This window comes from Colias philodice, chromosome 20, assembly GCF_061535455.1.
Source record: "Colias philodice isolate Cphi_HAF_F1 chromosome 20, ilColPhil1 Martin Lab GWU primary, whole genome shotgun sequence".
In the NCBI taxonomy this organism is placed as follows: domain Eukaryota; kingdom Metazoa; phylum Arthropoda; class Insecta; order Lepidoptera; family Pieridae; genus Colias; species Colias philodice.
The window spans coordinates 1,591,995-1,605,806 of record NC_143105.1 but is presented as its reverse complement, the minus strand read 5'-3'; the positions used below and the strand labels follow the sequence as shown (position 1 = coordinate 1,605,806).

The following is a 13,812-nucleotide window of genomic DNA, read 5'->3' as shown; positions in this document are numbered from 1 at the left end:
GTTAATTTTGCATATAAGGCAAAAATGGCTTATTAACATGAGTTACCAATGACAAAATATATTTTAGGAGTATCTCCCGTCAACTAATTGTGTGAAACGCATTTACGCTTTGTTTAACCGACTGTGTTGACAAGATATTGTGAACAGTATTTTTGTACTAGCTAATTTTGTACGGTTTTTGTCGATTTTTATGCGTTTTTCTACTAAAAGTATGTATTTAAGGCGATAAATAAATTGTGTACACTTGTATTTTGTTTTTTATTTATTCAAGTTTAACATTCTTTGTTTTAAAGTATATACAATTACAGTTTAGTGTCTTTTTTAAACTCTTATTAGTAAAAGAAAAGAAAGGAAATAAAATAAATATTAACTCTACAATTAATTATTCGGCTTTTCAGCTTGAGTATTAACTTATTTTACATAATATAAACAAGATATAAACATTATCCACACGACAAATTCGATGACATTAGGTGGTATCTCAAGGGTTTATAAATCAATTTTTATTACATTATGTATCGAGTTTGGCGATTACAAGAAGCTACTAGCGGCTTTTCTTTCAGTTGAATGAAATACACATACAAAGATATTAACAGTAAAATCCATTCGAAAGAGAAAGTATGCATTTGTTTAAACTAGTGCCCAAATAAATTAAATCGTTTAAATATAACTTAAAATAATGAAATTCGTTTATAAAACATTGTAAGTACATACATAAATAAACATTGGGCTAATTATTATACATATATTATACGTATAAATAAAATAAAAGTAAAATTACGTCCTGTTACATACCATAATATGTATATGATGTCATTTTCCTCTATCTTCTAAATAAATTAAAGTATACAAAACGATTTTACTGTGAAGAAAGTATTTTTCTATAATTTAATGGAGTTCAATTTAAAATAAACTAAATTTAAATCGCGTAAACTTGCATACGCAAGATTATATTGCATTACTATCTATCTGGTGTACGAGACTACCGGATCTAACTGCCCAGTCTTTAAATATATACGGGAAAAATTGAATTAATACAAATTCGTATAATCTTGATATAATCTTGATTCTCGACTGTATAGTGGACGCTTGATTTTATTAGTGTTTCAGTTCTTTATAAATAAAATATCTTCTTCGCATAACATCAAGGATGCCGCATCACAGTATGTGCATATGTGTGCCTATAAGCAACATGTTTCCTCGGCGTATCACGCTCTGCACGCGGAATATTTGATATGGTAGCGGACTTGTGGGGCCTCTAATAGGGAGTAATAAATAAAGTTAAGGATTTGTGGGGCCTCTAAAAAGGAGTAAATAAATTGGACGCTTGATTTTATTAGTGTTCAGTTCTTTTGAAATATCTTCTTCACATTAAGGATGCCGTAATGCTGTATGGGCATGCCGATAAGCCACATGTTTCCTCAACGCATCTCTCAACCGCGACACGTGGTCGCACGCTCTGCGCGCGGAGTATTTGATATGATAGCGGACTTGTGGGGCCTCTAATAGGGAGTAATAAATAAAGTTAAGGATTTTTGGGGCCTCTAAAAAGGAGTAAATAAATTGGACGCTTGATTTTATTAGTGTTTCTAAATTCAATCCAATTCTCAAGTAATGCTGTATGTACCTATAATTAGTAGCCAATTTAGATTAAGACTTTATGTACGATTACTTATATAATGTTACAAATTGAGTTACTGTTGGTGCATCTATAAATAAATAAATAAATATAACATCAAGGATGTCGCAAAGCTGTATGTGCATGCCGATAAGCCACATGTTTCCTCAACGCATCTCTCGACCGCGACACGTGGTCGCACGCTCTGCACGCGTGCCGCCGCCCCGCGTGCGTCTCCATGTGCACGCGCAGGTTGTATTGGTTCGAGAGACGCTTGTTGCATATAGTGCATATGGAGTGGGTGCGCCACTTTTTGTCGCAGTCGCGGGGTTGTGGAGGTTCTGGAAAATGGAAATAGATTTTAAGTGAATATTACGTTAAAACAAAGTTTTGAGTGAAGAAAACGTTAATTTTGGTTACAAATAGGTAGCTGTAATATACTTCGCTTTAATAAACTTGAATGAATTTTCTGGGATATATGGGATAGTTTTCAGTTTAATATTATTAATAATTATTTAAATATTAGATAACACAATGGAGAAATATCGCCATAATGAATGGAAAAGTTAAAAAAATGAATAAAGCTTTTGATTTGTCTTGTTTTTATTTTTAAAATGCACCTTAAAATAGATTTGAAGAAAGAAGAGATTTGAGATTAATTCAATTCTTCACCGAGGTAGTGTAACAAAATATTAGAACGTAAGTACCAAAGTATTAATTGCATAATGCACATAAAAAGTCAGATGTAAGTTTTAAGATTTATAAAAATTAAATTAGTACTCACCTGTAAAGCTTGGTATCAATGGCGTCGGTGTCGTTACTATATTTCCAATATTATGCGAACTATATAAATTTTGAACAATTTGATCTAATTTACTTAATTTGTCATTTTTTGCTAATATATCCTTATGCATTTCTTTATTAAAATCTTGTGCTATTTCTATTGGTTTGTCCTGTGTAAAATCATTGATAATAGATTTTTCTAGATTGATTGGCGGTGACTGGCTTTCGATTGGAATATCGTTTGTGGGTTGTATTAATTCATTTTCTTTTGGTACGTCAGTTGGGTTCTGAAATGATAAAAAAATGTAATGTGTTATGCCAAGTCCTCTTTTCTATTAAATTCCACTAGGAATCGAACCTAGCGACCTTTAAGATCAGAGGTGGTACATGGTAAAACTATGTTATGATGATTCAAAAGTGCTTCTAGGAGCAGTCTAATAACTAATTGAATAAATAAATGTTTGATTTTGAATATTAGAAGTCTTATAAAATCATCCACACTAACTCGTAAAAAACACAAACTCACAGTATCAGCGTCAGTTAATCCAGAAACCTGTAGCGAGTGTGCCAACTTCAATAACGAGGGTAGTCTCTTTCTAGCTGCTGTCACTTCACCCGTGTACATGAATGTTAACAATTGTCGTAAGTCTGAAGGTTCGCAGTCGACAATCACAACCACTGTGTTTGTGTCGTCTACTTCCTGGAATTAAATAGAACATTATGATACTTTTTTGTGTGTCACTACATCACATATATCGGGATGAAACATATATTTGATACATAGTACCTACCTACAAATCTGCATTCAAATTGAAAAACAATGATTTATTTTTGTAATAAAATAAGTAAACTCTACAAGATGATGGTGTTACTTTTGGTAGAGGCTCGATTTCTTTTTTTTGCATATAGCCAGGGCCTCTAATAGACTAAGTACGACCCTGGATACGTTCACACATCACACACTATTGGTAGCTAATGAATTAATTACATTTAATGTAAAAAAATATTTTAACATGAAATTTGGTCGCGGATCGAAATGAAACTGTTAGAATAACTTTTTATTTACATTACAGTGATATGAAAAATAATTCACATTCGTATAATAATAATTTACCTTAAATATTTGAGCAAAGTACTGACTACAAGCGGCCAGTACAAGCCTATGTGCTCGCAACGATACTCCATTCGCATTCAGTGTGACGTCACTCAGGGCCCCAGTATTTAGCATTCGACTTAGGGCCCCGATGATACTGCTCTGTAATATTTACACCAAATATTTTATTTTATTCATATAGTGGTTTTTTTGCCACAGTACGTTAAACAGACGATTATTAATTATTGTATTATTATTAATAACATTAACAGTTTAATTTTTTATACTGTACAGTAGAGAAGTTTTAAATTAGGTGTGTAAAGATTCAGTGTAATTTGGTTAAAAGTTATTTGTACACAAGTGATGAATGGAGGAGACTTTATTTATAAATATATATAATAATATAATATTATTATACGATAAAACAATAATGAATTTGATCCATTTCGTCCTTAGTTATTCGAAAAATAATTTTTTAGTCTTTTTATAGGTACTTATTTACGCTTAATAATTTGTTATTTTGCACGTGTTTCTGCTGATTTAAATGAACCAATTTTTCTAATTGTACGAAAAACAACTTAGCATTTTATATGAACAATATTATTGTAACAAAAAATATAAACCAACTTTGTTAAAATTCTAACCATTATTTCGTAATGATTACTTTACTTACAGTTGGTTTGATAAAATAAATGAAGTGTTAAATTATCGAGAATGGAATTTTATTGAATAATTACAAGACAATTTTGGCTACAAATTATTTCCCTTCGCTGTTTTTAATAAATCTACATCTTGGATAGCTACCTACTTTAAAATTAGGTATGCTGCACGGCCGAAAATGCAGCTAATTTTTTCTTCAAAAATTCTATTGAAAATTTAATAACAAAAAAACTTCTACTTTCATTACTTACTTTAACTAATTTTATTAACAGTTATCATCTACACGATATTTGTGCAATTTTGTAAGGCCACATTCGAAGGAAGCTACGCCGCGCCATGGAAAAGCCTGACCACTCGGCCATCCATTATGTATACTTACGTTTATTGTCTCAAAAAGGTTTTAAAGGTTTTGGATGAAATTTATTAAACAAGTAGATAGCCAAAGTGGATATTGTAAGGAAGAAGTCAGTTACAGGGTAGTAGTTTAGCCCTTGATCTATAGAATTGATTAATCATTTCATTTGTGTTAATTTTACTAAAACAATAAGTTCATAGCACAGATAATAATTATAATGTTATACAGATAACAAAACATGGTTCATAAGTCGTGTTTTAATTTCATTTTCTTTAACTTATTTTATCAAACCAAATTAGGTACAATGTTACCTAAATTGCTAAAGTTTTGTAAGTGTTTATATTGTGTTGTATTAGTTGAAAGAAAATAAAGCCTAAAGTATGTAAGCTCTAATTAATTTTGGTAACTACGCTTTTAATTAATTATTTAATTACACAATATCGTTATTACATCATGCTTCTATAAAATCATATTCAAAGAAAAACATACTAAATTATTTTTTGTGATTTGTGTCATTTGAAAAAAAAAACATAAATTACTGTTTAAAATATTCCGTAGTTCCGTGTAAATATGCACAAAATAGTTCACAAACATGAAATTGGCTCGGTTAGTTGTAAACAAAGTTCATACCAAACATTATTCTTCATAACACCACAATTTGTGTTCCAAAATAACAGATATAGAGGTAAGGGGGCGCTGCAGTCGTTTGCACCATTTGTAGTGTGGTGTCCGTGTGAGTGTGGTCAGATAACACCGTCCTCTGTGTATCTGAAATTATTAACAAATATTATTTCAGTCAAACGTGTGTACACTGCCTTAAACAGCCATTTCAAAGCTTCCAAACTTGAAACATTAAAGAACGAGTCTCGACCGACAGTCGACATTCAATGTTATTTACAAAATTGTTAAAAACCAAGCGTGGTAGAAGAGTGTATAAATTGTATCGTGTATAAAAATTACTTACCTACCTGGTGGTTATGCCATCGCAACGAAAACTGTTGGAGATCATCGTCATCCATTATCACTGAATTAAAAATGTTATCTGAATGAGCACTGGCCGCGCAGTAAGCTCGGACAATATTATTGTTAACCGAATCCAGGCTATTTTATTTTAGTCGGTACGCCTGGAAAACCTGTAGCCACCTATTTCTGGAGCTGATCGTATTTATAAATCCAATGACATTCAGTGAGTGACGCGGCGACATACCAAAACTCATCCAAAAACAGATTTAGTTGGCTCAACACGATGATTGGCATCATTGTGTGCTTGTTTGCACTGATTTATTGATAATTCATCGATTCATTCCGCTTTTTCATTAGCCAATGAGATGTTGGCTGTACGCAGAATGCCCGTGCCGACCTACTTCGCCTTAAAAATTAACGTTTTCCCGCTATTTTTGTTTGACAGTCGTTTTCGTTTTTATTGAGTCGTTTATCATTCATGCGGCCAGAATTGAACTCTTTGAAATTTTAATTTTCGGTTTAAATAATAATATGAAGTGATTATATTTTGTTAATAACTGTTAAAAGTGCGTGGAAAATGTTAAAGTGTTATTTATTTTTTTTTTCGTTTTATTTATTTTAAAAACATAAACAACACTTTATACTCGAAGCGAATCATAGAACGCATTTTTAAACCTCTAAAAAAATGTAAATAAAAAAGAACTGGCTGGAATATTTTTAGCTGAAAATTTGCGCGCTAAACGTACTAACTAATTTAACGATAAATTTTCGATATTTATTTTTTACTGAAAATGAGTAAAGCGAATAAGTTTTCAGAATATTTGAACGAGCCTGACTTCTTTGACCTAATAAAGGCTGAAATTGATAAAGACTTATCTAATTTGAAGAAAGTTGTCGACAATATTAATCAGATGAGAGGTTAGTTGTTTAAAATTGTTAGAGTTAAAATTCGTATTGAGTTAATGTGAAAGTTCAAATTTTTTTGCGTGGTTCAGATTTTTCTAAAAATAAACTGGCTTACGATAAAATAACAATTACAAATTTTCCTTTATTCATTGACGCGTACGCCCAGCTACTTTTTCATTGTTATTATTTTGGTAAGTTGTATAGAAATGCCAGATTCTATAAAAAATAGGATGAATAGCAATTCTTGTACCTACACTGCAATCATCATCCTACTACCGTAGACAGATATATAATTTATATACATATACACTATATACATTATAAATACCTACATTAAGACCGTGAAAGTATGTAAATAGATTTTTTTCACACACAAATGCTATATGTATACTGAAACCGTCCTCAAGAACGGAGAACCACTCTATCTATTAAAAAAAACCCGCATCAAAATCTGTTGCATAGTTTTAAAGATCTAAGCTTTCATAGAGACAGATAGACAGACATCGGAAGCTACTTTATTTTATACTAGCGGTCTGCCCCGGCTTCGCCCGTGGTACATATTTCATTTTCACAATAAAAGGTAGCCTATGTTCTTTCTCAGGGTCTAAAGATTGTCTGCGCCAAATTTCATCAAAATCGGTTGAGACTGAGAGGTTTAAGCGGGAAAGCGTAACAGACGGACAGAGTTACTTTCGCATTTATAATATTAGTAGGGATATAATATGTAGTAGACTAGTTAACTACAATACATTTAGTAATTTTTGTACTGTAACTGAAATTTTTGTTTGTGTTGTGTTTCACATGAACGCTACTAAAAAGTAAAAATATGCTTTTTGAACTTAATATTGCATTTAATTATTTGATATTTTTAGTAGAAGCAAGTCAAATGGAGTCAGATCTCATGATGATGCTGAATGCAACGTCTTGGGAGAAAGTGGCCTGCCTGATTGGACATGGACAATGTTTTCTAGATAATATTAAAAATATTAATTGATTTTTTTATGTGTTTGAATAAAATATGATATAGCAAAGTGGTTGTTTGATTTTTATACCTCCTTTTAATGCGGTAAGTAGGTATTTAATTATTAATAGCATAGGTAATATTATAATATGTACTAGGAACAGGTAAAATTTTACGAACAATCATAATCGTGGATAAAAATATTATATATCGTAGACTACGTAGGCATACAGTTAAGTGTAAATTAGATAAAATATTTACTAAGATAATAAATTATGTAAATTTAAAAAGTATTTTTATAGTAAGAAGGACTTCTTATAGATTTAATATCTATTGATTCGATTTGAAAGAGCCATTTTAAGAAGTTCAATTTCAGTATAGCTGAAATGACGAGCGAAGCTATTCTTAGAAATTATGTACCTAAATGTTCTATAAAATAAATTTGAAAATAAAAATTACGTTAATCAAGTTAAATATTATAATGGTCGCTTTTTACACACGAGCGCTTCATGAGCGCTTCCTTTCTAAGAAAGTTGATTCTCGACTAAGAAAAGCGTAAGCGTAAGCTGTGCTTAAAAAATTTTGTTACACATAAAAGCAATTACAGCCCGTAGATAAGATAAGATAAACAATAATTATTTCACGAAACAAGGTTTACAATACACTAGGAAAAAACGAAATGGAATATGTTACTTAAATAAAAAAATGTTTGTTTGCTGAGATAAAATATTCAATAATACCTATATCTATCGATAAAAAGGGTCTTGACTCAGCAGCGGCTGCGACTACATCGCTGGTATTCTGTCAACTGTCAGAAGGTGTGATTTCGACCTATTCCTTTAATCTTTAAAGTATATAAATGGTAAAATAGATAATAATGAAATTGCCAATATATTAATTTTATTAAAATAACAGGCATTTATTATGTATCAATCTTAGATATTTAAAAATAATATTTATAATTATGTATATATAATATCAAGGAGATAGCAATAAATTCAGAAGGTTTTCTTTATTTTTCATTTCCCATACAAATCGAACATATAATTGGCGATTGCTTAATATAGTGTTGCCTAGGTAAGCTGAAAGCTGCCCCTCGCTCAATTATAGAACCGAACAAGTTTCAGTAGTTTCATTCGTAAATTATTTGCTCCGAGGCGTTTTGCGGTAGCGGCCACTCGTCTATAACTTGTGGCTACATATTTTAGTTTAGAGGGATTTTCCCAATTAATGTAATATAATAATTATAAATCTTGTTTAGGCCGAGTCAGATAAACGGCACTAATATCTGGATCTGGCGCACGAGGTTGTCGAGATGTGGGACGGTGTGTCTGCCGAGATAATTCCCATAGATGTGTCCACCATTGGGCTGGTTCCTACCTCCTTAAAACAATATTTGAGGAGGTTGGATTTACCGGTGTAGCCCATGACAGTGGGGATACAGCGGGCAGTCTTTCTGGATAACGTTCGCATAGTCCGTAGGTTCCTCAATCAGTCGCCCTAGGCTCCAGCCGTCTGGCCACTCAGCCGGAGTTTTAGTATAATATCATAGTGTTATTATAATATCATGAATTCGAAATTATTTTTGTTTATATGTGTCTTTGACTGCGCGTGCAAAGCGTCTGTACTCTGTAGTAGCTGAAAGCCATAGGTTCACCCGTAAAAAGTAACCTAGGTATGCATCCAGGATAATATAAACTATCCTACTACTATTCAATTATTTCCTTACTATGAAATTTTATACAGATCCGATTAATGATTTTTTGGTGAATGAGTTACAAACTAAAACAGTGAATTTTAGGAAAAAAAGAAGGAAACGACCGCAATGAGTACGCTGGTCGCTGATACAATTTAGGCAAATGCAAATTTTCTTTTTTCTGTCGTATCGCTTTTAATACCTATACAATAAAGTGTTAGGTATCCCTTTTAATTCCTTGTTTCTTTTTGTCGAGTCCCACAGAACAAAAAGCCATGGGGCCTATAACGTGACTATTTTGTGGATCGGAACCGAGGTGATACAAACTTTGTCTTAGAAATTATGTCATAGTGGGCAGTAACATTAAGCTTATACTTGTTATGACTACGTTTCGAACTGTGTTACGCTTCATAATTATTGCAGCGGAAATTTTGTGCAATCCCGTATTCACTTTCAGGTAATAAATCGCTTTTATCCGCTAGAATTTTGAGGTTAGGGCTGCATTACGGAAATTTATGCGTTAATATTTACAGATAGAATGTTTTATGTGGAGTTGTGGGGGTGTATTTTGTATTTAAATAAATAATAAATAAATTTTTCCGGACAATTTTCACACCTGACACGATCTGATCCCATACCAGCTGATAAAATTGATTACTGAATTGTTTTGCGATAGAGATACGTCTATAATACAGGGTGTCTCAGCGCCGATTTTAAACTTTGAAAATTTGTATGAAAAGTCAAATTGTATTCATAATATTTTTACTGTAGTAAATTAAAGTGTATTAGTGCGGATTTTATGTACAGAATATTACACCGTCAAGATGTCTTCCATCATAGTGAATGCACTCTTCAAATCGGACACGCAAATTGGCCGAGACGCGCCGAAGGATGTCCGCTGAAATGGCTCTCACTTCTGTCGTTATTTTAGTCTTCAACTGCTCCAAATTTGTAAGAGGGGTATCAAAAACTCTTGCTTTGAGACAACCCCATAAAAAAATGTCAGCGGGGGTTAAATCGGGAGATCTGGGTGGCCACAATATGTCTCCAGAGCGGCTTATGAATTTTCCCGGAAATGACGTATTTAGTGCGTCCCTAGCAGTGTTGGCTGTGGCCCCATCTTGCTGAAACCATACATCAGACTTGTCAATATCCTCTTCTTGCAGCTGAGGTACAAAAAAGTTACCGATGGTGGCTTAAAGAGGCAGCATGATGTCTAAGTGAGCGTCTTGGATGTTCCGTGACCGCAGCGGCGACGCGGTCGATGTGTTCAATCGATCGCACAGGTCTATTTCGTGGTCCAATTGAATGATTTAGTAAACATCCTGTCGCTCTAAACTTCTCTCCTCACGACTTAATTAATTGAGTACTCGGGGCATCACTCAAACGGTGGATTTCATAGCGACTACAAATTTACACCGTTTTTTCACTCAACGAAAACGTATTGCATAAGTACGCTTCTACTGCGTACGCACGGTGCGTACCAGACCACTGCGCTATGGCCACAAAAAATCCGCACTCGTCACCTATCGAACGCTACCACTCCCCTCCAGCTAACCCCGCAGGTTGCCGAGAAATTCGTGTTTAAAGTTTAAAATCGGCGCTGAGACACCCTTTATTTGTAGTTATACAAACATTTTTTGAATTAAAAAAAGTATATCCTCATTTGCAGTAGTTTTTGCATATCTAGGTAGCTACTTTTTAAAGATATAATTATTTTCAAATATTTATAAGTAAAGAATTGATAAATATTTGAAAATTTTTAGCATACAGTGCATTTTCTACCTCGTTCAGACACTAGATGTGTCTGAAGTCAAATGTCAAGTGTAGATTTAAGACAAATAATTTAATACAAGTACATTTAGAATAAACTTCGTAGCACAATAAATAAAACAAGGTATCCCAATTTGAAATAATGGCGTAATAAATAAATAAAACTAACGAAACCGGCGACATTTATCTCACTGAGTGACATGTCATTCGCGATATCTTTTCAAACACATGACCCGTTTATATTACGACTGTACGATTATTTTATCGTCGTACGACTATTTCATCGTGTTGATACTAACATTTTATATACCATGTTGTTTTGTCGTATACTAGCAGTTTTTCTCTAGTTGTTGATGAAAACAAAATGTTTAAGTACGTCCAAAGTAATAGTTCACGTAGTACCAAATATTCGATATTTTTTAGATTTTAGTGTCAAAACAACCAATGAGCACTTGATATTTAGAAATTAAAGATTCTAACGGTTTTTAAACGCGATTTATTCATTACATTATTATCCCGACGTTTCGCACACTTTGCAGCGAGCGTGGTCACGGGGAGACAAAATCAAAATCTTTTATTTCTAAATGTATAATACTCGCGTAAAATCAAACACTAGGAAATACTAAAAACTTGTTATGTTTAAAGTATCTGTAAAATTATGTTCTTTATTTTATTTCCATTGAATGAAACTCAATCCACTCCACGATTTGTAAGTTTTTCCGTTCGATCTCTATCTCTATCAAATAAAATATCGTATCGTTTAAACCGGTGTCACGAATCTACTACCCACCTATTTCCAAGGATTCTATATTATATAAATTGATAGATACATGTGTGCTTCACTAATTATAGAAGCAATTAGTCTAATTAAATGCAAGTAAACATGCATCCCTCAGTTATAAGCCACTTAGCGCCACTGAAAGCCTTAAGAATATGTTCTGAAAGGCATCTTAGAGCTATTAATGATATTATAATATATGAGCTAGCTTTCCGCCCGCTGTTTTGCCCGCGTTCCTGTTGAACCACTCTACCTTTTTATTAAAAAAAAAGCATCGAATCAAAAAGATAGCGAAAATCGACTTTGTTTTATACTATGTACCTAGACGAGAATATATTCGACGACAGCCGTAGAGTTTGAGTATTTATTACAGCTGTGTATGTATTAAAAAACTATGTTTAATATTTATTTATAAGATCTAATCCACACTTGTTTTAAATTATGGTATTCATTCAACATTTTCTTATTGTTCCTTTTTATAAAGGAAAGAGCTATGGAATGAAATCTTGTTATGTTAAGAATATTCGTCTATCCTCATAACTTTCCCGTTATATTGTAGGGGATATATAATAATATAGATTTCCGCCCGCGGCTTCGCCCGCGTTTTCAAAGGAAAACCCGCATAGTACCCGTTCCCGTGGGATTTCCGGGATAAAACCTATCCTATGTGTTAATCCAAGTTACCCTCTGTATGTGTGCTAAATTTCATTGTAATCGGTTCAGTAGTTTTTACGTGAAAGAGTAACAAACATCCATACATCCATACATCCATACATCCAAACAAACTTTCGCCTTTATTTTACGAAGTATTAAGATATTAAGATTAAGATTAAGTTGTAACTTGTAAGCTATTCTAGATCTAACGACCAATCAAACGATAGTAACAATAAATTTTACACCACCGAAGTTTTAATAGTAATTTCATGTTAAAGCACCGAAACAAAACATTCGAAGCGAATTCGTTAGCGAACTCACATCTATTCGACATTCTACTAGTTTTACATCTCAACTCATATATTAGAGAGAGATAGACATAACAAGAATGTGGTGTTGAAAAAGGACAGATGTCAGAAGACATGTAGATGTTGAGATTAACTGCAGATACGTTCGAGTTAATTTAAGTTGTACTTGAGTGTACAGTCGTGGTCAGATGTGTTTTTTACTTTTTATTCATTTTTGTGAAAATAGACAAAAAATAAATAGAAATCACACATCATCATATTCGCAACTATTAATATTTAGGTTATACATAATATTATTATGTTTTTTTATATTATATTGTAGAGAGAATTACAATTATATTTTTTTTGAAGTGAAACTTCTATAGGCGCTTTGAGAGTAAAATTTCAAGGTCGCGTCATTGCAATACCGTCACGTCATTCAGTAAAGCGATGATTTTGGTATCTTTGAATGTGCTCGGCACACACGCTCTTTTTATATATAAGTAATTAGTTTTTGTTAAATAACTACATGATAGTAATCTTTGATTTAATAAAGTGATATTTCTATTTATGTACTTGTATATCCTATCAAAACAAGTGTTTAAGAAATAAAACATATAATAACGATTCCAAAGTAATCAATTTAAAATGTACCGTCAAACCGAAATCTAAATACAAGAAGCACTTTGAAAGGTTCGACTACGAATTATTTGATTGCAAGCTAAAAGCCACAGAAACTCGGGGATTCGCCTCGGTTTTGGGAAGTATTTTCTAACATTTGAGAATCACAGTAACAGAACAATTGAAGCTTCACGCATTCTTTATGGTGAATTAAATTTTTAGTATAAGATATTATCGATAAAATGATGAGAATATGTAAAACGCATTTTTTTAAATGATAAAGAAGTACATCTGCTCTGTCGTGTGATTCCAAAGATTTCTTTTCAATACTTAGTTAGTTTATAGTTAATTATTTTTCAAGTCTGTGTACCTATTCGGACATTTCAAAAATGCCAGACGGAGTTCATGGAGCTTTCACTGACAAATGTGTGCTTTAGCTCATCTACTTTTTATTCGGAAGCAGACTTTTTTTCAGAAAGTCTTAACTTTAAGCAGGCAAAGTTAAGTAGGGATTTTAATTACATTACTAAATAGCATAATCGCCATTATATAATTTCATTGTACAATGTTTATAGAGCATGCATTGTTGATAGCATCAATATTGTTCAAGACAATTTAAAGCAAAATCATATCTTACATCATGTAACACACATTAATTAAGATT

General features: G+C 32.5%; 1 protein-coding gene and 1 long non-coding RNA gene across 2 annotated transcripts; one reads left to right on the top strand and one right to left on the bottom strand.

The window, feature by feature from the left end:
• Positions 1–1,595: 1,595 nt before the first annotated feature.
• Positions 1,596–5,560, bottom strand: LOC149479263 (uncharacterized). The gene is made up of 5 exons (XM_089707878.1): positions 5,478–5,560; positions 3,516–3,656; positions 2,928–3,101; positions 2,403–2,688; positions 1,596–1,959 (listed from the first exon to the last, which is right to left on the bottom strand). The coding sequence occupies exons 1-5, from the start codon at positions 5,526–5,528 to the stop codon at positions 1,736–1,738; spliced, it is 876 nt and encodes a 291-aa protein (XP_089564004.1). The 5' UTR covers positions 5,529–5,560; the 3' UTR covers positions 1,596–1,735.
• A 190-nt stretch (positions 5,561–5,750) lies between these two features.
• LOC149479262 (uncharacterized) lies at positions 5,751–7,409 on the top strand. Its single transcript, XR_016317198.1, has 2 exons — positions 5,751–6,390; positions 7,251–7,409. It is a non-coding gene; the product is annotated as an uncharacterized LOC149479262 (long non-coding RNA).
• The last annotated feature ends 6,403 nt before the right edge of the window (positions 7,410–13,812 follow it).